This window comes from Neolamprologus brichardi, chromosome 23 (genome assembly GCF_056152115.1).
Source record: "Neolamprologus brichardi isolate AB-2024 chromosome 23, ASM5615211v1, whole genome shotgun sequence".
In the NCBI taxonomy this organism is placed as follows: Eukaryota; Metazoa; Chordata; class Actinopteri; order Cichliformes; family Cichlidae; genus Neolamprologus; species Neolamprologus brichardi.
The window spans coordinates 26,357,261-26,381,169 of NC_142125.1; the positions used below are offsets into that span (position 1 = coordinate 26,357,261).

The following is a 23,909-nucleotide window of genomic DNA, read 5'->3' on the forward strand; positions in this document are numbered from 1 at the left end:
CAGTTTATTCATTTTTTTCCCCCCGATAGTCCTTTGAAAGACTCTTCCAATAGTACATTTAAGGCTACTTATGCCTTTGACATTGAACTCCTTGCAGCTGTTAAATGAACTAAAAATCAAAAGCACTGTTCTTATGTTTGTCCTGAGATTGGGTTTCATTCTTATTAGTTGAAGAAAATTGAATAAGACCAAGGGGCCCTTAACAGGATGTCAGTCAACGTAGTTTGAAATCAAGGAAACCAGTTTTACTCTATGTAAGCATTTATTGCCAGGGAGTCCTTCAATCTAAAAGAAAAAATGTGCATAGAGTGAATACAACTTCACTAAAAAACAAACAAAAAAAATATTAAAATGTTTGTTATTACTGCCCATTAGATAGTCTACATTTTATTTGTAAACCATGAAATCAACTGATCCACACCAAAGCCCAATTTTCCTGCTGTAAGGTGATAGTGCTAAACACTGCACCACCTGGGATTTTTTTTAGAAGTGACCTTTTAATGCCGGCAGTGAGCAGTGATGGTTTCATTCTTTCAGGGAAATAAAGGCCGTATTAGTGTGAAGGGCAGTTACTAGCATGGCTTTTTTTGAGAAACGTTTTCTGAACAAACACTGCTATCCAGTCTTAAAGTCCTGACTCAAATTACCTAAACACTGCACGACTGTTGAAAGGAAGTTGACGGGAATGACTCACTGCTAAATGGTGTGTTTCTAAATCTGAAACTTTTCAGTTTGTCTGTTTGTCACTGTTTACTGTAGCAATAAATGAAACAGAAACAAAAGGGTCTCTTTGCTGCTGTTGCCAGCGTCTAGAGTGCTAAGAAAAATAAATTCTACTTACTTGTCCAGTTCTGAGATAAAGTGATATGTTGACCTTACTGCACAATTACTCTATTTTAAAAAAAAGTGATGTTAAATGTAAAAAAAAAAAATAATTAGGAAGATTAAAAGCATTAGAGCATATCTCACATTCAAACTTTTCTCAGCACACTTTGGTTAAATCAAAATTCAGTCACACAACTGATTTAAATAATGTCATTATTGTGTTAGGGAACAGGGAAATATAATAATGGATTGCATTTATATAGCGCTTTTCAAAGCGCTGTACAATTCCACTATTCATTCACTCTCACATTCACACACTGGTGGAGGCAGCTACAGTTGTAGCCACAGCTGCCCTGGGGCAGACTGACAGAGGCGAGGCTGTCATATCGCGCCATCGGCCCCTCTGGCCATCACCAGTAGGCGGGAGGTGAAGCGTCTTGCCCAAGGACACAACGACCGAGACTGTCCGAGACGGCGCTCGAACCGGCAACCTTCCGGTTACAGGACAAACTGCCAACTCTTTGAGCCATGATCGCCCACGATTGTGTCTTCAAAATACCCATCATAGACATTTATACTACAAGTATATTTATAAAAGACAGCAAGTTAAACAGTAATGCTCTTTAAATGGAAAAGATGTGTACTGTCATTTACATCTTTTTTTTTTCCTGTCCCATTTGGTTCTTTAACCGTCAGAATTGTTGTCTGAAGACCAACAAGGATACCCAATGGATTTATTTTGCCAAATGGATCATCGTGGCATTGCCGTATTGGTCCATTTGATCGACCTTTGTTTTTATTATTTATTTTATTTTATTTTCAGTTGTTACAGACGGGACAGACATGAGTGAGGGATAGGAAAGGAAGAAAGAAAGAGGAAGGAAAAGAAAAACAGAAGGGGATTTATATATTTATTTTTACATTTATATTTTCACATTAATTTCCGAGATTTTCTGTTTTTCTCCTGCCTCTTTAGTTTTATAGGATCCATTCACTTTGTTCTCTTTCTCTCTTTGCATCTTTATACCCCTCCTCACTTAGCTTAATGGGGTGACAACACACGGTTGCTCGTTTACAGCAAACATATCCAGCTCTGCCGTTCATCAAGGACAGTCCTTCCTTTATGATCAGGTTGTTGAGTTGGAGTGGGGGCGAGGGATGGGGGATGGGGGATGGGGGGCGGGAAGTGTTGGATAGGATGTTAAATTGCAATGCTTAGGCTACAATACTGCTCAATAAACACCAGAAGACGTCACTAGATATGTGATTTATTCACAGATAATAAATGTTTATCTGCAGTGACCTCAGAATAACCTTCATTTTCCATACTCACAGCCTCATACCTTTTTCAACCCATAAGGCGGGGATCAATCTAGATCATCAGGCAAAACATACAAAATTATATAATAATACAGATGATTGAAATTTTGAAATATTAAATAAGTATCCAAACGTAGCTGTTTTTTTTGTTTTTTTTTAACCCAGTAAATACCATATCTTGGTCCAGTTGTTCCAATTGCAGTATGTCAAAATGTATTACAATCTCTGTCAGTTTTCCTCAGTTAACAAACAGAAACATAGAAGTGAGCCTGAAAATGTTTATGTGCCTGTTTATGGAGGCGTATTTCATTGACACTTAGCAACATTACATTTTTACAAAAGAAAAAAAATCACAGTGATGTTAAAAATGCTATTTTATCAACTTCCTGGCTTTCTTACCTCACAAACGCATTGGTCCAACATATAAAGCCTGAAAACACAAAGTGCTGAAAAGGTGCTTCTTGATGTTGCTCCTGTCTATTATTGTAGGGTCTTTATCTTACAATTTAAAAAAGAAAGAAACCCCCCCCACCCCCCCCCGAATTGAACAGGCGTTAATACTGCCAAGCTTTTCGTTGATACTGCCATCGAAATAAAAGATTGCTGAGAATAGCTGCTGTTGGCAGTATGTGAGCTCACTATGTGTCAATTCAAGTAAAGTAAGATCTCCTACTTTTTCAAACTCTCTGGGTTAACATCTCTGGGTTAAAATGCTTGTTGTGCTCAGCTCACCTTTCTTTGGAAAAAGCGTTTCTTAAGGACCGCTTTCTGCCCCTCTCTTTTCTTTCTTCTAATTATTTGATTTTGCTTTCTTGTAGAAAGACATGACTCACAGTGTGGATTAGCGCTCGCCTAGGCAGAATAAATCAGTTGTGCTATAAAGGTGAGTCAAGCGTGGGATGGACTGAACCATTTTGTGTTTTTCTAAATATATATTAATATGTACAGAAGTGTGCTTTGGACCTCATACTTAAATTTGAACCATCTCATTCATCATTTACTTTTCTCTCGTATTTATTTCAGACAGTTTCCATGTTTTTCTCCTGCGCCTTTTGTTTTACATTTTACCTCATCTTTGTCGCTCCATTCTTTGCATCTTCACAACGATCCTCACTTTGCTCTGTGGGTTGATAACACAAAGTTATACGTTTACAGCAAACATATCCAGCAACTCCCTGCTCTGCACCCATAAAAACTTCAAGGACAGCCCTTCCTTCCTAAACAAGAAGAGGATACATTGATTTGATGAGGGACATCAGGGTCAAAAGTGTTTTTTAATTACATGCCAGGTTTTTGTTGACAAAACTACTCCTTAAAGATTTTCCATAATGAATTTTACAAGATTACAAGTTGTAATTTTTTTTATGTTTTTTCATTTCTAAAAATCTGTTCCTTCCATAAATGGTGAAAAATCCTAATCAATTAGAGATATATTTTTGCCTCATGGGGTTTCCCAAGGCAAATGGCAAATAACCCTCTCCTTCATCTCTTCTCTCACATTTATTTCAGACAGTTTCCATGTTTCTTTTCTAGGTTTTCTCCCTCACCCTTTTTTTGTTTCACAGTATATCTCTTCTTTGCAGTTTCTTTCTTTCTATCCTTACACCCATCCTAACCTTGCTTAATGAGATGATAACATGCTTACATTGATTCACACGTTTACAGCAAACATATCCTGTAACTCCATGTACTCCGACCAGCCAGACATCAAGGGCAGCCCTTTCTTTGCGAACAGGAAGAGAACATCTTGGTTTGATGAGGGATATCAGGGTCAATTTTTGAGCATAGCTGTGTTCATCAAGGCACCTAGAACACACTAGGTCGCTGATGATTGGTTTTGTAATTGTATGACCAGATTCGCGGTGAGGTTTGCTGTGCCCAAATGTATAGGGAGGGTTCATTGTGCATGTCTGGCGGAGGATCCTTGTTTGTTAGATCTTTAACTTCCCCTTCCAGCAACGCAAGGATGAGAAGGATGAAAGGTTATCGAGGTTGACAGATCAATTGTGGTAGCTCTATTGCCGAGATATCTGCACTGAGTAGTGGCACCAAAGCTGAAGGGAGCCATCAAGCTGAAGGAGTCCAACCAAGCGTGGTTAGCTGTTGGGCTTCTGGACACAGATGACGGGTACCCTTGGCAGTGACTGAAGCAAAAAAAAGAGTGTGGGAGCAGTTTAATCAACCCAACCCATGACCTATTGAGTTTAACCTCCACGCTTCCTTCCTCTAAGCTCCTCCTCCACAGGTATAAAAGTAAGCTGAAATTAAGCCATCTATGTTCAGGGCGGAGTGGAAGACGCAGGAGACAACTGGACTGAAAGAGGGAGGCGAAGTAGAGAGGTTAGACTGATTAACTGAACTGACTGCTGTCAGACTGCACTGCAACCATGGGAGTGACAGTAAGTTTGGACTGAGCTCGACAGTTTTGGATTGCTCAGGGTTGAATATTCTTGCAGCTTACTTACACATTAGCTTACATCTCTGTTAAATTTCTTTCTTTCTTTTTTTTTTTTGACTGCTTTATCAACTGTGAAGAGACATTTTTTGAAATTATATAAACAATGACACATTTTAGTTCATTATGTAAAATCTGAAAGGCAACTTTCCAGGATGTTTCATGTTGTATCAGTTTTATTTAAAACCCTATTTTGTGACACTGTGAAAACATACATTAATTTCTTTACAGCTTTAGAAACTTAAAACATATTCTAAAATGATCTATTTGAATTTGAATTTGCTGTTCTAATATTTCACAGCATATCAGTTAACAATATATTATTCTTTAATTGTTGACAATAATTAATAATTTTGTTTTAATGCAACTTTCTGCTTTAAAATCACTTTCGATTTTAGTCTTAATCAGAACTCCATTTTGTGACACTTTGTTCATAACAGAAAATGAAAGATGACTACAAACTGGCGGAAACCGCAGACCACGAGGAAAAGAGGAGCAAGAAGGGCAGAAAAAATAGGGATACGGAAGACCTGAAAAAAGAAGTTGACCTGGTGAGTACGTAAATTATGTGAAGCCACTCTGGGATAATCTCTCATGTAAGTGTTTGATTGGCACAATTTAAGCCAATATAGTATAAAGAGTTTATAACATGTGAAAATTCGTGTTCAAACACAAAAAGATTCTTATCTTAAAATGACTCTGTATGGAGCAATGTGTAAAGAGCAGATGCATTTTGTCCCTGTGTCCTTCTGGAGGAATTTACAGGGACGTTTTTTAAGCCTCAAATGACATTTTCATCTTTTTCTCTTCCACACTCTCCTTAGGATGATCACAAAATAAGCGTGGACGAGATTCACAGAAAATATGGAACCGACCTAGTCATGGTGAGGACTCCAAATATGTGTCTTTGTTTTTGTGAGTGTTTGAGATGATAAGCACAGAGGCCAGGAAAGATCAGGCAGTCTTGAAGAACATCATGGTGTGCATGCAAATAATAGCATATAAAATGTTCAAGATCTCAGTTTCTCACCCACTATGAGCAGTATCTAGTTATGGAGTTCTGTTTTATTGGTCTAGTTTTACAAACCAAATTCTTCAAATTTGAACAAAATGAAAACTAAAAGACTTTTAATCCACACGAGCCACTATTTTTTTCACATCTCTTTTATAGGTAAGCATGTTAAACAACTAAAAAGCAATCAAATAATAATAACTTAATAATTTGCTATATGTTCTCCAGGCTGAATCTTTTTGAACTTTCTTGTTTTTCAGCCATTTGTTGCCCACTTGACAACTTTTGTGTGGCCTGTAGCAAACATCAAATTTAACATTAGCTCATTTTGTGCATAAAATTGTAAAATTACAGAGAAAATACCACTGCCTTGCCCCAACAAGTAAAAAAATGGCACTGTAATCTTCTCTCTAATACAAGATTTAAAAAACTTAGATTTGAGCACTCAGATGCAGACATAATGAGAAAAGAGCAAGTTTAAAGTTTTTTTTTCAACCAGAGAGAAGTAGGTGATAAATGGAGGCTCCAGCTGAAAGACAGCAAATAAATGAGGGAACAATAGAGGGAAGAAGGAGCGGCTCGGGCATACTGGACCACCAGACAGTGACAACTTTACACAGAAAAATTAGATTTTAAACATAAAGAAGGAAAAAAGGTTTTATTTGCAGTCAGTGCTTTAGTTAATGAACTGGTTTGTATGTAAAGCAGTGTCATAACCTACATTATAGACATGAATTATAAGCAGTTCAAGTGAAGATATATTTTGCAAAAAAAAAAGTATAACTCTATATATACTCTATAACTCTAAATGTTCCACAAAAGGCAAAATTAAGAGGGTGACAGGAACCAGTAAATATACTACAATATTACTGTTTTAGATGTAACTATACTGTACAAGACATGTACAGACAAGTCTTTTGAACTTCTGGGGTAACTGAGACACTGTTTTTAGGGTCTCTCCTCCTCCAGAGCAAAAGAGATCCTGGCCCGAGATGGCCCCAATGCCCTCACACCTCCTCCCACAACACCTGAATGGGTCAAGTTCTGCAAACAGGTAGGAGTCCAACATCCTCACCATGAAAACAGCAAACCTGTGTTTTAACTCGCACATTATCAATGCAAAAAAGTGAGTACAACCACCAAAGCTTAAATGTTATTTCCCCTGGTTTCCAGCTGTTTGGTGGTTTCTGCATGCTGCTGTGGATTGGTGCCTTCCTCTGCTTTGTGGCTTATAGTATCCAGGCTGCCTCAGAAGATGAACCTGCAAGTGATAACGTAAGCGAGTCTTTATCTAAATTGTTATTGTGACCATTAAGGATCACCTAACTCTCTCGTGTCTCTTCATGTAGTTGTACCTAGGTATCGTCCTTTCTGTTGTGGTCATGATCACGGCTTGCTTCTCCTACTACCAAGAGGCCAAGAGCTCCAGGATTATGGATTCCTTTAAGAACATGGTCCCACAGGTTAGACACTGAAAGGAAAACTAATGTAAATTCAACATATTTACAGCTTATATGAATTAAGAAACTGCAGTATTTTTTGCACAGTCTTAAGGGAAAAGTTCTGCACTGATGATACATTTTATCATCTGAAACTTTGCTGCTCGGATTAAATTCAAACCGAGTTAATCAAAAATTCCTAAAATCTTTGATTTCATAGCAAGCCCTGGTTATCCGTGATGGAGAGAAGAAAAGCATCAACACCGAGGAGGTGGTGCTTGGAGATTTAGTGGAGGTGAAAGGCGGAGACAGGATCCCTGCTGATCTGAGAATCATCTCTGCTCACGGCTGCAAGGTCTGTGCCTCAAATACTCTTAATGCCAGCAAACATTTTTGTAGAACATGTGTTTGATATCTACTATTATTTATTTAAATGAGAAGAAGACATGCTGTGATGTTTAGTTAGTTTTAGACATAGTTTAGTTATGGCCGGCGACAGAGTCGAGCTCAGCCCTCAATCCATTTACGTTAGCTAATCTTGTGCATGCAAGCTGACTGTTCAACTGTTCAACATTTTTATGTATCCCACTAGTAAATCTGAGAAGTTACTAGCTATGTTGATTGGATGTGGTGGTCTTCATTTTAAGTAGCTTTTCTTTGATCATATCATAAACTGTTCCCATTTGTTCCTTAAGTTGTTTTTTTGTTTTTTTTTACAAAAATATTTAATTCTGTGTTTTCATGTCACTGACCCCCTCACTGATCTTCGTTTGATTTTGTTTGTAATCTCTCAGGTGGACAACTCCTCCCTGACTGGTGAATCAGAGCCTCAGACTCGTTCTCCAGATTTCTCCAATGAAAACCCACTGGAAACCAGGAACATTGCTTTCTTCTCCACCAACTGTGTAGAAGGTAGAGTATGAACAGCTTGTGGTTGACAATTTGAGTGTGGTTTTTATTTGATGAAACAGTAGTCTAGTGATGCTTGCTGGTAGTCCACAAAATAAGAAGGATAACGAGGAAGAATGAAATCATCCATTGTTCTGTGGACTCGGTGTCTCTTCAATTTTCAGGCACAGCCAGAGGAATCGTCATCAACACTGGAGATAATACTATCATGGGCCGCATCGCCACCCTGGCTTCCAGTCTTGAAGCTGGAAAAACTCCCATTGCCATTGAGATCGAGCATTTTATCCACATCATCACTGGAGTGGCCGTGTTCTTGGGTGTTTCTTTCTTCATCCTCTCCGTCATCCTTGGATATAACTGGCTGGAGGGTATTATCTTCCTCATTGGTATCATCGTCGCCAACGTGCCAGAAGGTCTCTTGGCTACTGTCACTGTGAGTTTTGGTGTCTTATGACATTCTCTGCAGATAGCTTATGTCTTACTGTCTGCAGTTGTCATAGTTTAGAAAACATACATTTTGTCTGTAGGTGTGTCTGACTCTGACTGCTAAGCGTATGGCCAAGAAGAACTGCCTGGTGAAGAACCTAGAGGCTGTCGAGACTCTGGGCTCCACCTCCACCATTTGCTCTGACAAGACCGGCACCCTGACCCAGAACAGAATGACTGTGGCTCACATGTGGTTTGACAACCAGATCCATGAGGCCGACACCACTGAGAACCAGAGCGGTACCTCTTTTGACAGGAGCTCTGCCACCTGGGCTGCTTTGTCCAGAACTGCCGGACTCTGCAACCGCGCCGTCTTCCTGGCTGAACAGAACAAAGTTCCTGTTTTGAAGGTGATAAACTTTCATTTCTTAAGGCTCTTGTGGTTGGCAAGTAAAAGCTTTGGTATTTTAAACAAGGCATATGTTGTGACTTATGAATCCATTTCACCAACTCTGTCTTTTTCTAAAAATCCACAGAGACATGTCGCTGGTGATGCATCAGAAGCTGCCTTGCTGAAGTGTATCGAGCTGTGCTGTGGCTCTGTTAGTGACATGAGAGAAAAATACCCCAAAATTGCTGAGATCCCCTTTAATTCCACAAACAAATACCAGGTAAATCAGACAAATGGGCAGGTAAATACAGAGCGACAAATGTCAAAAATACATTGTACATACTATATATGCAGGAGGAACTGCAACCACGATCATGCTTTGGTTTGTGAACTTCTATAAATATACAGTCTGACTTCTTGTTGTTATCAGTGGAGTCATTCTTTGCTGGCAGGAGTACAGTTTAAGGCAATAAACCTTGACGGTATGTTGTTGTGGAAATGCACAGTAGTATACTTCTTTGAAGTCCAGTGCCTGCTCACATATATAGTTGGGACATTGCAATGTAAAGTCTCCATGAACAATTCCATGTGGTCACAAATAATCGGCAGGCACAGTGACATCTCCACCAATGCTTGCACTCACCGCTAGATGGTGAAATTCAAGTCACACTCAAGATCACCCTTGCAAATGTAGAACGCCTAATGAGGGCCTAATTTTTGAGACCTGAATACCTTGCATTTAAATCAAGGCTTTCTGTTGCCCCACAGCTCTCCGTCCATAAAAACTCCACCCCTGGTGAAACCAAGCATTTGCTGGTGATGAAAGGAGCTCCAGAGAGGATTTTGGACCGCTGCTCCACCATCGTGATCCAGGGCAAAGAGCAGCCGCTGGACGCTCAGCTGAAAGATTCTTTTAATCGTGCCTATCTTGAGTTGGGAGGGCTTGGAGAGAGAGTTTTGGGTACAGCATCACTTCTTTTTATATCAGCATTTATGAACTGTTTGTTTACTGGAGAAAATTTAATCTAACAAGTACTTTCTGTGTGTCTTTTTCAGGTTTCTGCCACTGTCACCTGCCTGATGACCAGTTCCCAGAAGGCTTTGCTTTTGATGCTGATGATGTGAACTTCCCCACTGAGAACCTGTGCTTTATTGGCCTCATGTCCATGATTGACCCTCCTCGTGCTGCTGTGCCCGATGCTGTGAGTAAATGCAGGAGTGCTGGAATCAAGGTATGATAACTTTTTGAATGAACAGATTTTAAACTTTCTCTTTTTTCAAACTGTGGTCAAAACTTAAATTGAGTTAAATATTTTTCTTATCTTTTCCCTCTCAGGTCATCATGGTCACAGGTGACCATCCAATTACAGCCAAGGCTATTGCTAGAGGTGTGGGTATCATCTCAGAAGGCAATGAGACTGTTGAAGACATTGCTGCTCGCTTAAAAATTCCAGTTTCAGAGGTCAACCCTCGGTTAGTTTTCTTATCAAGATTTATTTAGCTAGCTTTGAACATTTTGTGAGTATAAGAGGCAGCTGTTCAAATTAAATCAAGCTTGGCTAATGAAGGTTTTGACATCTGCAGAGCCTAAAACGCTTTTACCATTAATTCGTGCAAGAAAAAATAATCTTGATATGGTTCTTAGCTACTGGCTTTCCTGTTTCTTCATCAGCAATACAAGACTATACTGGACTATAATCCTGAATCAGTAGTCACCTTCGTAACTCGAGTGCAAATAATACATAATAAATGCAACACATGTGATTCATTATCTGCAGTGGGAAGACAACAAGTAGAATATGTTGTAAATGTAGCTTTTTGCTGAATGTTCCATCATCAACTTTTGCTGAGGCTGATGTTATTTTGTTTTCTAATATCCTTAACATAGTCTGTGCTTGGACACAGGGTGTTGGATTACAGCTGCTGTTCGTTAATAGATGATTCTTATATAGTGCTTTCCTGCTCTACTTGAGTACTTGAAGTACTTTGTACAACATGCAACATTTATCCATTTATTCATGCACATTCACACACGAGCCAGCAACCTTCCAGTTAGCAAATGAACTCCAGTTAGCGAATGACACACTACTGTCATCCAGTTGTCCCTCATTTATTGTGGGAGTTATGTTCTAAAAATAACCTGCGATAAGTGAAATCCGCGAAGTAGCCAAGTTTATTTTTTGCAATTATTATAAATGTTTTAAAGCTGTAAAACCCCTCACTACACACTTTTTTCAGACAGGCATGAAGATTTTTACACTTTTCTCTCTTGTTTAAATACTGTCAAAGTTCAAACCTTGTAGAAAAATAAGTGCAGTATTATAGAATGAAACCGAAGGCACCCGCAGGTGATGATGCTTCGTCGACATTGTTGTGTTTGTTGGGGAGAAAACTTACAAACATACAGTGCAGCACTTCAGAGTCACACTGCAAGCGATCGAAGATTTATGTAAATTTGACAAGTTGAATGCAATCTGTACTGTGCCAGAGACACTGCACAAGATTGATTGAAAATCAATCAGGACGCAGAATACAATGCGCATTAAAAAAAAAAGAAAAAAGAAAAAAAAAGCATGCAGAATTGCACAAAAAAAATAAAAAATCAGCGAAACACCTCCGTACTAACACTGCTGCAATCTAATCTACAGGGAAGCTAAGGCCTGCGTCGTCCATGGTAGTGAGCTGAAAGAAATGACCCCAGAGCAGCTTGACGATGTGCTGAAGCACCACACTGAAATTGTATTTGCCAGGACCTCCCCTCAGCAGAAACTGATCATCGTGGAAGGATGCCAGAGACAGGTGAGCATCGCAGGGATTCTCACAGACACAGTTTCAACATTGTTTTGTTTAAAATGTATATAAAAAAATGCTTTCTTCCAGGGAGCCATTGTGGCCGTGACAGGTGATGGTGTGAACGACTCTCCAGCTCTGAAGAAAGCTGACATCGGTGTCGCCATGGGCATCGCTGGATCTGATGTCTCCAAGCAGGCTGCTGACATGATCCTGCTGGACGATAACTTTGCCTCCATTTTAACTGGAGTGGAAGAAGGTAACATCTATATCAGGACTTGGAAAAAAAGTAAAATTCCATAAAATACAAAGCTTCACAGCAGCTGCTGAATTCCTTTTTCAGGCCGTCTGATCTTTGATAACTTGAAGAAGTCTATCGCCTACACTCTGACCAGTAAAATCCCAGAGATGTCGCCATTCCTCTTCTTCGTGCTTTTTGACATCCCTCTTGCCCTGGGAACTGTCACCATCCTCTGTATTGACCTGGGAACTGACATGGTGAGATTTTGACTGATTCTGTTCAATTCAGTTTAATTCAATCTATGTAGAACAAAATCACAACAACAGTCACAACAACAATGATTTTAGAAGGAAGAATCATCCACACTGTTTTATTTTTAGCACATTCCTGGAGTTTAACTAATTGTTGTGCTATCTGGCCTCTTAGATAAATAACGTTTGGTATTATCCACACAGCAGTAAAAGTCAATGTAAAAGGGAAGCATGTATAATGTAAACAGAATTGGTCCTAGCAGGGAACCCTGTGGAACTCCATAATTAACCTTAGTGTGAGAAGAGGACTCTCCATTTACATGAAGAAACTGTAGTCCATTGGATGGAAAGGATTCAAACTACTGTAGCACAGTACCTTTAATACCAGCAGTATCACTGAAGCTGTTTCTGTGGTGTAATGTGGTCTACAAGGGAGAGAGTCTAAATAAATATCAGTAGTATTAAAGCTTACTGTGAGTAATGATATGTTTGTGACATTGTTATAAATGTTGTTTTTTAAATCGTTCAAATATTATTTATGAAGAAATTAATAAAGTTATTTATACTTAAGTAAGTTGGGTACAGAAAAGAAAACCTGCAATTTTTGCTGTTTTCCTTGATCAGAGATGAATAGGAAGATGTCCTGGGTTTTTCTTAGATCAACAATCTCTTTTTGGAGGCTAAAAGACGATCTCTTTGTTAATGAGGGGGCATTTCCTCTCCAGCTTACTGAATCTGTTCTACACAGAAGCTCAAGCGGATGATAATGCATTTATGGGTGGATAATTTGTTTTTTCTTTTTCTTTTTTTGTGCCATGACAGGTCCCTGCCATCTCCCTGGCCTATGAACAAGCTGAAAGTGACATCATGAAGAGGCAGCCTAGAAATGCCCAAACAGACAAGCTGGTGAATGAGAGACTCATCAGTATGGCCTATGGGCAAATTGGTAACACATTGTTCACTGTTTAACCTTTAGCTATATCAAATCTGTTTTTAATACTTTTGTGCTGTTTTAAGCCTTCCTCTACTGCCCCCTGCTGGATTTTGTTTGTACTGCAGACACTAAAACACCTTTAAATATCATATTTAAATGCATATTACTTTATTAAATTTAAAGATTTTTTGTTTGCAGGCATTAAAAATGGAATCTGTCAGTTTTTTTCAGGCAAATCTGATCATTATTTAATTTGTTAATCGGTTAAGCGTGCGGCATTGTTTCAAACAATTAATGTGTTTAATTTTCATTCACCATGGATTTGCAGAGTATTACATTGACATGTCATATTTGCTACTGCTTTCTTTATGAAGAGACAGCCACAGTTGTTATTTATATTTGTCATTAGTAAAAGTTGTAACCCTGTCTGATAAGCATTCTTTGATGTTTTTGCTTCTTTTAGGTATGATGCAGGCCTTAGGTGGCTTTTTCACTTATTTTGTCATCCTGTCTGAGAATGGATTCCTCCCCAAAGACCTGGTGGGAATCAGAGTGTTCTGGGATAACAGATATCTAAATGACCTGGAAGACAGCTATGGACAGGAGTGGGTCAGTCACAGTAATGTTACTAACTTTACTCCGGACTGTGAGAATTGTAAGACGTGTGTGTTTCAGTGGTATGTTTCAGTGATTCAGTGTTAATTTAGCTTTTGTCCCCCAGACGTACGAGCGCAGAAAGATCGTTGAGTTTACCTGCCACACAGCTTTCTTCACAAGTATTGTGATCGTCCAGGTGGCCGATCTGCTCATCTGTAAAACCAGGACCAACTCCATTGTGAAACAAGGAATGAAGTATGTATGCACAGATATACATGAGATCTCCAATAACAACTGGGACTTTGGAACCGCCATCTTCCAAATAAACCGGCAAATAAGTCCAGTTTTAACTAGATTAGTCTCCGCTGTTTTATTGATTCTTACATTTATTTATTTCACAGGAACTACGTTCTCATCTTTGGCATCTTTGAGGAGATGGCTCTGGCTGCCTTCCTGTCATACTGCCCAGGCATGGACATTGCCATCAGAATGTACCCTATGAAGTGAGTAAAAACAATGTGATAGGTTTACACTATGACACTGTAATTATACAAATGAACCAAAACACTCAGCAGGCATGAAGATTTTTATGCCTGCTGAGTTGCTACTTTAGAGAAATCGCTATATATTCATATTGCAAAGTTTTGCTATTTCACCAATGTTTTTGTGGCTGCCTAGTTTGCCATCTTTATTTATGCGAAGACAATCATGTCCTTGTATTTTATTAAATGGAGTTTTAGCTTTGTTAATATAAAATAAAATATGTTTATTACTGTCAATTCCACTTTGTAGTAAAGGGTTGCTCTCCTCTAAAAAGAAAATTTAAGACACTTTTAGGCTCATCGGCTCAGAAATTCATACAATCTTGCCAAAGAATATCCAAGAGGACCATAAAACATTTGCATTAATTTGTTTACTTTTCCTGTGGGTGTTGTTTAAATGTTGTGCAGTATATCTATGTGTGCATTATGACATTGAAAGGGATCATGTCCGTATGGTCTCTTCTAGACGTGACCAGTAACAGGAATTTTAAGATCAATACTGACACAAATATTTGGTGATTTCAGAACTGATACTGGCCAATTTTTCTCTTTCAGACAGAAAATATGAACAGCTTTCCTGTTATTTGTTATATGTAGTTATATATGAGTCCTTGATGTGACAATGATGTTTTAAAACAGTCTGTCTTTGTCGTGGATTGCTTGTTTATGCTCTGTCCAACTTTGTTCGGGTTAGCTGGGTTTTGTGTTTGTGGTGTTTCAAATATGTGTTGCCAACAGGGAAGTTGCAGAGTGCCCGCTGGTAGGCAAACTTGCAACATCAATGGTCATAAAATGACTGAAGGCTTTTTTTTCTCCCCATGTCTACCTTAGGCCAATGTGGTGGTTCTGTTCCGTTCCCTACTCCTTCCTCATCTTCATCTATGATGAAGTCAGAAAATATATCCTCAGACGCACCCCAGGAGGTAAGAGCTTCCCAGCTCTTTGTTTTACTTTCTGACACACCTAGGACACATTTTTGTAAACTCTGCATTTAAATATTAGTGTAGGGGAATGCAAAGGTCATAATTTTTTACATTCTATCTAAAGGGTTTGAGAAACCACAAACTGAACATCAGAACAGCAAAAAGTATTAAGAGTGAAAGCTGGAAAAGGTTGATTATTCCAAGAAATGAAAATAAACTGTGTACTGAGGATCAGACTTCAGTTCAGAATTGTACAGGATGTAAATCTAATAATATAAAACCCAAATACACAAACATCTAGCTCATCTAGGGTCATATAACTTCATCCCAGGGTGAATATTAATGGCCTCGCTCATTATATCTTCTCATAAGCAACCCTGAGACCAAACTGACACCCTCAAATGTCCCTGAAGGGTAGAGCTCCTAATAGCATCATCACCAAAATCATGGCTGCAGTTTATCTTCTTTATAATCCCCAGTCAAGTCATTTTTTCCCCAATAACTGTCAGTAAACATAAGCAAAATCAAGTAAAGACAGATAAAAATTAGATAAGTTGGCCACTCTATAATTTTTATTAGAATTTTTTGTTGGATTTCTCTGTAAAAGACAAAAGGAAGCATCTAAACTCTCACATTTGTGGGTGTGTGAATGCACAAGTTGTGTAAAGCGCTTTGAGTGCTCAGAAGAGTAGAAAAGAGCTATATAAGAACCAGTCTATTTACCATTTACCACATTTGACATGAAACATCACACTAATTGTGTCTCATTTGATTTCTAGGTTGGGTGGAGTTAGAGACATACTACTGAGCCAACATGACATGGGCTTGAAGGATGTGCGTTTTTCATTACCATTTTATGCAATCTTACATTATTAATATAAATATATATTTATCAGTGTGTGTCACAATAAAGAACTTCTGTTGTACACTGAGGCTGCCTGCATGTTAGTTTCTTTTGTACACACTTTTCTTGTAGGTTTCTCTGTTGTGTTAGCAGTAAAAATACTGATTCAGGATGGGGGAGGGGGGGGGGGGAGGGGGGTTCCCCGAAGCTTCAGCAGATATAGGACCTGTGATTCATTTCCACCTTTCCACAGTCCTTAGTTTGGTACAAGCAATGTGTCACAAATAAAAAAGTAACATATTGGGACATTTTTCTAATAATTTGCTGAGAGGTTAGAGTCCACTTTGTTCAAGAGCACAGAGTATTTTAATGGGCAACGTGTTTCAATTTTTCCCCTCCCCTTCGCTGTTTGTTTCTTTGTACTTTTACAACTGCCACCAACACCAGCACTACCACCACCTTTACTAAACATGGTTGAGTAGCTACAAAGAGTCATAAGTGTACTAGAAACACTTCCAACAACCCCCACAGGCCAGCCAGTGAGCCAAGCCTTCCTCCTCACTGCAGATTCCAAAGAACAGGAAGTGCACATGTTGATTTTGTGAGGAACATCAAAGTCCTTTGGTTAAAGGGTAATCGTTTTTTTACATTTTATTAGAGAAGTTAAAGATATTGTTGTCTCTTCAAGGGTACAGTGTGTTCCAGGTACTCTGTGTTGCTCACTTATTCACTGAAACCATCTCAGTTAAACTTTATGACTTTGCTTTGATTTCTGCTGTCCGCAGAAGTGCTGAGGTGGGGCTTCCAGTTCCCAAACCTTTTGGTTCCTGATAGCATATCAGTGAAACCAATTAAATCGTATTTGTAAATTGACTTTGCCCAGATTCTGAGTCACGGTAAAAAGAAAGTACACCCTCTTTTCTAAGGGTTTAAGGATCAGTACATAATAGAAAAATCTGGTCGTTACGAGGTTTTAAAGTTAGTTAAATACAACCTTCAATAAATAGCAAAGCATGAATAGTCCTTTTACGTGATTGTTCAAAATTTAACTTGGGGTGGCTGTAGCTCAGGAGGTAGAGCAGGTCACCTACTGATCGGAAGGTTGGAGGTTCGATCCTTGGCTCCTCCAGTCTGCATGTCAAGTATCCTTGGGCAAGATACTAACCCCAAGTTGCTCTCCGATGCGTCCATCGGAGTATGAATGTGTGTGAATGTAGTTAGATAGCACTAAGTGTAGATAGTGTGATTGGGTGAATGTGGCATGTTGTATAGAGCGCTTTGAGTACTCCGAGAGAGTAGAAAAGCGCTATATAAGAATCAGTCCATTTACTCAAGGTCACATTTGTCATTTTACAGACATTTTTCCATTTTCACAGCCTGACCTTCACACACACTGCAGAAATTCCACCAAATCCTTGCTCGTCATGTAGGAACATTGTTGAATCCGAATTAGTTGTTAACACAAGGTTCTTGATAATTCTGGCAAAGTCATAAAAAATGATGACAAAAAAAATGTGAAACACTAAATAATTTGATGACTGGTATCCTGTTAGATGGTGATGATCATGATCTTCATGGTCATGATCATGGAGGGAGTGGTCCTACTGGTTGACTCCCACATTAGGAAGGCGTGGTTGGGGCTTTCCTTTCACCATTATGCTAACATCAGTGAAATGCTGGTGAATTCACATATTTCCATGCATTTATGTGTCACTGATCATCCTGAACTTTAACTTTGTCAAGTAGATTGCTTTTTACTGGATGTGACTCTTTAAAAGCCTCATTGATTCCTCAAAGGATTCTAATTGTCTTTATTTTCTGTAATACAGTAAGTCAAGAGCACATCACTCTACTGCTCAGCTTTACACATTTCAAAAACCTTGAAACTGCTATGGATTGTAAGCTGAATGAACTAATACATCCTCAAAGTTTCAATACAGGACTGGGAGTTAGATTTATCAGGTAGATGTGCAGTAATACAGAACAAAGGGTTGTTGCTGAAAAGAACAGTGCAGATCTGTGCACCAGGATTTTAACTGTATGCACAGAGCAATTCGAAGCACTAAAGCAGTTTTATTCCTCCACCACATTGGATCATCTATCTCCATCTCACCCTATCCCTAGCATTCATTTCTGTCACACCAACCATCTACAGGTCATTCTTCACATCCATTAATCTTCTCTGAGGTTTTACTCTTGTCTACCTGCCTGGCAGCTTCATATTCACCATCCTTTTTCTAATATATGCATTATCCCTCCTCTGCACATGTCCAAACCATGTCAGCCTTGCCTCACTTTATCTTCAAATCACTCAAGCTGAGCTTTTCCTCTGATGTTCTCATTTGTAATCCTGTCCCAATGAAAATCTAAGCATTTTCAGCCCTCCACTCCTGACTTCCTCATGCAGTACCACAGTTCCTCCTTTGGCACCCTATCATATGTTTTCTGTAGATCCACAAAGAAGCACAGTTGAAAAAATCAACTGCATTCTTTGCCAGACATCCCCAAAGCTCCACAAGTATGTCATATGAACCCACTGCCACTCTTCAGTGTGTTCATAGCTGTTCTTACTTCCTCCTTACTAATTCTCTACTGCTCATCCTTTCCGACATGATCTTTCTGTCCAGCCAATCGATATAGTGTTTTTGTTTTTCCTTAGTGCCCAGCCTTGTGTATGAGTCACTGTAACCCTTTGCCTTTGTCACTTCTTTCTCTTTGCCTCCCACTACTCCTCCCCACTTTCTTCATCACACAAATGATTCCACTCTTTCTTTGCCAACATCTTTTGAATATTTTCCTCTCCTAATGGCATCACCATCTCCTCTTTACTCCATCCAGAGGATACAGTAAGTACCTTCTTGGTAGTTTCCCTCACCACTTCACTTATGCTTTCCCAGTCACTGGGTAAGTCTTCACATGTTACTCTGTCACTGGTGACATCAGCTGAGATGAAGATCTCTGAGAGTGAAAGTCAGAACCAACTTCTTGCTTTTCCAACAGAAACATGGAACGAGTGGATGCCTGGCTGTTGGGGGCAGGATCCCAGGTAAGTAGAGCATTTTTGGGTCTGTCTACATCCGTCATGATTCCCACTGTCAAATAGAGGGGCAGTGTCGTGTAGTTAAAAAACAGAATGGAAAAGTATGTAATCAGTGTGGCCAAAAGTAGTTATGTGATTTTACATGATCTTAAAGTCTATGACCTAAAATTTCCAATGTGGAAAAGCAGCCCGACTGTACATTAATATTTTGCCTGCTGGAGTTTTAAAATATAAGCTACACAATCGTTATTCAATTTTAGGGCACTTGATGTCCTTCCTTTGAAGGAGAAACAGACAAAGTTTGTCCGTCTGTCTGTTTGTTAGCAGTCTTTGGTTCACAGCTTTCATTTTCAGTTCAAGCTTATTTAATTTGGGTGAAAATGACATCAAGTTCACACAAATTTCTGCTTCTTAACTCAGATAAAACTGAGGTCATTGTACTCGGCGCTGAAAAGCTTAGAAATATGGTATCTAACCAGATTCTTACTCTGGATGGCATTACCTTGGCCTCCAGTAACACTGTGAGGAACCTTGGAGTCATTTTTGACCAGGATATGTCCTTCAACGCACATATTAAACAAATATGTAAGACTGCGTTCTTTTATTTGCGCAACATCTCTAAAATTAGAAATATCCTGTCTCAGAGTGACGCTGAAAAACTAGTTCATGCATTTATTACTTCCAGGCTGGACTACTGCAATTCATTATTATCAGGATGTCCAAAAAACTCACTGAAAAGCCTTCAGCTAATCCAAAATGCTGCAGCAAGAGTACTGACAGGGACTAGAAAGAGAGAGCATATTTCTCCTGTTTTGGCTTCCCTTCATTGGCTTCCTGTTAAATCCAGAATTGAATTCAAAATCCTGCTCCTCACATACAAGGTCTTAAATAATCAGGCCCCATCTTATCTTAATGACCTTGTAGTACCATATCACCCTATTAGAGCACTTCGCTCTCGCTCTGCAGGCCTACTTGTTGTTCCTAGAGTATTTAAAAGTAGAATGGGAGGGAGAGCCTTCAGTTTTCAGGCCCCTCTTCTGTGGAACCAGCTTCCAGTTTGGATTCGGGAGACAGACACTATCTCTACTTTTAAGATTAGGCTTAAAACTTTCCTTTTTGCTAAAGCATATAGTTAGGGCTGGACCAGGTGACCCTGAATCCTCCCTTAGTTATGCTGCAATAGATGTAGGCTGCCGGGGGATTCCCATGATGCATTGAGTTTTTCCTTTCCAGTCACCTTTCTCACTCACTATGTATTAACAGACCTCTCTGTATTGAATCATATCTGTTATTAATCTCTGTCTCTCTTCCACAGCATGTCTTTTATCCTGTCTTCCTTCTCTCACCCCAACCGGTCGCAGCAGATGGCCCCGCCCCTCCCTGAGCCTGGTTCTGCTGGAGGTTTCTTCCTGTTAAAAGGGAGTTTTTCCTTCCCACTGTCGCCAAAGTGCTGCTCATAGGGGGTCATATGATTGTTGGGCTTTTCTCTGTATCTATGAAGCGCCTTGAGGCGACTTTTGTTGTGATTTGGCGCTATATAAATAAAATTGAATTGAATTGAATTGAAATTGTGAAAAGCAGTAAAAACTTTACATTACCCACACATTTTTATGGATTGTGTTCAAAATTCAAACAATATACTAGGCCCTGAGGGACATGGCTCCCTAGGTTGGCGAAACATTTGACCTTCACCATCATATAAGCACTGAAGTTCAAAGTTGACCTTGAAGAAACATTTCAAGACCAGATCATATGATATGAAAGGGCATGGCAAGAGCTATACAACACGTTTTATTTGTGTATGATGCCTACAATGTCACAATGACACCATAACAGGCTGATATGTTGTAATAAACACATCATTAGGCATCAAAGTTTTAGTCTAACCCTTCCTCCTCTGGGGGAAGTTGTTCTGAGAGCAATTCAAACACACATTTACTTCTGCGTACCTTTATCTGATATCTCAATAATGCTCTTTGCTCCATCAGGCATCTCACAGAGGTCTCCATGGTCCTCTGAGGCAACATCGTGAATAGTGAGTCTTCATTTGGGTCCTTTCTACTCCATCCTATATTTACTGCTGGGCATCAGCCTCTGCTCTTCCAAGTACCAGGCGCCTGGGAGCGACTCATCAGGTACATCACACTCAAGCAACATCCCTCTCTTTCTTTAAAGATACATTTTTTTTTCTTTTTAAAATTTTAGAACATACATTTTCATTTTAATTCTTCTCCGCTGTCAACCTATTTAAGTAGTCCTTCTAACTATAATGCATATTGTTTGTACATTAAGGACTGGCGTGACAACTTAATGACAAATTTGACTCTTATGGAAGAGGCAGCTGACAGAGTGCAGAATGAAAAGTATATGTTTATGTGACCATTATCAAAGGATTATGATAAAACACTTACCAATTAACCCCAGTTAACCAAGGTCTTTACTGGGATTTCATGATGTTGTATTCTTAATCAGCATTGGTAGGACAGCAATGGTTCCTGTTCATCGTTCAGTCATTTTCTATACTTAATTCCAATATTTAAGGTTGTCAGGAGCCTAAGGAAGGTAGATTCACACTAAGTAAAGCACCACTTAAAACTAAGATAAACATGTTGTTGTTTTTCTTGAACACCACTGTTAAAAGGACTACTAGTATCATACTTGCTTATTTATCCTTGAAAGACAGAATTGCTAGACCTTCACTGTAGCAGTTCATAGCTTTGCAGGTGTAAACACCTTTGTCTGCTATACACGTCTAACACCATCTTCAGTGAGTTTCTTCTTCCCATTCTCCTTGCAGTGTTCACCATTTTGCACTGTGGTTTCCTATAAAGTCTCAATTTTCCTGCATATGTTGCATCACACCATTGATCCCTCACATCCTCGTGTTGTGGCTGGGTCTCTCCTTCGACTTTGAGATAGGTCTGGGTCACTCTGGTATGGTCAGCAAGTAACTTTTTCCCTCCCCTGACAGCTTGTAAGGTCCCTCAGATAGCTATCCCGCAGTGGCCCACTACAGGACATGGATAGCCTAAAACAGTGTCTCCCAACCACTGTGCATAGATGTGCCATGAGAAATGATCAGGTGTGCCATGGAAGATTATCTGGTTCCACCTTATTGGTACTCGAAGCGACTGGCGTGAGTAACGGACAGAACAGTTACATTCTCTTCCACTAGAGGGCAGTACAACTACCTGCTCTATTTGGTAGTTGAAGTTATATAATAGTCATGCTGTGAGACAATGCAGTGCGTAATGTCAATAGGAAGATATTTGAAAAGAAAAAGTAGTCAATCTTACCTGGTTCCTGGAGGAAATTCTGACCCAGATAAGGGCCCTAGCATGAGTAGTGGTCAGAAGAAAGCAAAAAAGGTATACTGGGAACAAACTGAGCCAATTCTATACCTGGTGCATGGGGAAAATTTATCAATATGCTTTTTGTGACATTTTTTTTGGTGGTGTGCCGTGTGATTTTTCTAATGTGAAATATGTGCCGTGGCTCCAAAAGGTTGACAATGGCCTAAAACATGAGGTGTACCACCAAAACATCCATGATGATGTCACCCTTTGTTTAGGTTTTATTTATTCTAGCTTCATCTGAGACACTTTAAGCTAAAGAAATGCTTATTGTAGTAGATAATCAGTTCAGACAAAATAAATACAGACTATAGCTCGGAAACCCAAAACCCAAAAACTATAAACAGGATTATGTGGTTTTGTGAGCAAACACTCGGTTGTCTCACAGATGGCGCTGTAGCTCAGTGAAGAGTGTGTTTATAAAGCAGTCTGTTCAAAAAAGCCTCTGTGTCACATAGCACACAAACATACCTGCAGTCACTATCTGGGAGTAACCTCTTCCATATATAAAAGCATGGCTCCTGTGGCCTTAATGTTGGCTTCTCTTTGTTAGATCATTGTTGTGTTGTTGCCAGCTGTGAAGTCTAGCAGCAACATACACCATTCATTATCTGAAGCTTTATGTTCTTTTGTAGTTTAGCAGCCGCTCGTTTCTCTTTCATGGCTCATTTGTTTCCTCAGTCCTGTCACCACCTTTCTTTTTGCATTAGGAATTTCAGCCATCTGTGCTCTGGGACACATCACTCTAAGAAATCATCCGAAGAGCATAAGTCATGAGTAGAAAATTTAAATGATGAGTAAAGTCATAAAAGAGACGTATCCACTTTGAGTATTTTGTGGGCACATGACAGGAAAAGATCCACCTCCTTAAAGCTAAAGAGATTAGCTCAGTGTAAAAGTCAACAGAGAATAGCTCATTTCTAATTGCACGCATTAAATTTTAGAGGATAAACTTACCAAGTTTAGGTTGTCTTCAAAGCATTTGCCACTTTTGTGATGCTGACTGAAAACATAAAAGCTGGCAAAATCTGTTTGTTCAGATGAGCTTTGATTCTTCTTTATGCTGTGACTTATAGACTATCGGACAGTCGGGACGTCTCCTTGTCTTCCTGGTTTGTCTGCCGTGTCTCGTTTAGAGCAGGTCACTGTTCACTGAGTAGCAAAGCAACAAAGAAAAATAGCTGTGCTGCTCCAGTTTTGTGTTGGGAAGGAGGTGCACAACCTTTCACCCGAGCTCTTGGTTTATCCTCAACTCTGATACTGCCGTTGCCCAATAGCTAAAGAGTGTGTGAGAGAGAGAGAAAGCTGGAGTGGAGGGTGTGGGGTGGGGTGGGGGTGGGGGTGGGGGGCAGTAAATGCTTTTGCAGCTGCTGTCCACTCCACCTCTGCTGCACCGAGACTCAGTTTATGGGCATACAGATTACTCTGTAGGGCTCACCTTTCTGATACTCAGGTGACGCTAGCTGCTGTAGGAAAGAGGAGAAGGCCTCACATTTGTCTGCTGTGTTTTGTTTTGCTTGTGGAAGGGAGGCTGTGCACAGCTCTGGTGTGCTTAACATAACTACAGAGTGCAGAGACAGTGTTTTAGACGAGAGCAATAAGTGTCACCTAGAGGAG

General features: G+C 39.5%; 2 protein-coding genes across 2 annotated transcripts in view; both read left to right on the top strand.

The window, feature by feature from the left end:
- Nucleotides 1-4,429: 4,429 nt before the first annotated feature.
- On the top strand, nt 4,430-15,971 carry LOC102780228 (sodium/potassium-transporting ATPase subunit alpha-1-like). Its single transcript, XM_087835905.1, has 23 exons — nt 4,430-4,544; nt 5,041-5,151; nt 5,425-5,484; nt 6,565-6,666; nt 6,786-6,887; nt 6,962-7,075; nt 7,272-7,406; nt 7,846-7,963; nt 8,125-8,393; nt 8,488-8,796; nt 8,923-9,057; nt 9,546-9,738; nt 9,834-10,009; nt 10,114-10,250; nt 11,426-11,576; nt 11,658-11,826; nt 11,911-12,065; nt 12,882-13,005; nt 13,457-13,602; nt 13,715-13,845; nt 13,992-14,093; nt 14,964-15,055; nt 15,835-15,971. The coding sequence occupies exons 1-23, from the start codon at nt 4,533-4,535 to the stop codon at nt 15,861-15,863; spliced, it is 3,072 nt and encodes a 1,023-aa protein (XP_087692031.1). The 5' UTR covers nt 4,430-4,532; the 3' UTR covers nt 15,864-15,971.
- A 1,608-nt stretch (nt 15,972-17,579) lies between these two features.
- LOC102775627 (sodium/potassium-transporting ATPase subunit alpha-1-like) overlaps nt 17,580-23,909 on the top strand; it is a 61,537-nt gene continuing 55,207 nt past the window's right edge. Inside the window, exons 1-2 of the mRNA XM_087835873.1 lie at nt 17,580-18,945; nt 20,928-21,074. The gene's annotated coding sequence lies outside the window, so the exon portion shown is untranslated. The remainder of the gene's footprint in view (nt 18,946-20,927; nt 21,075-23,909) is intronic.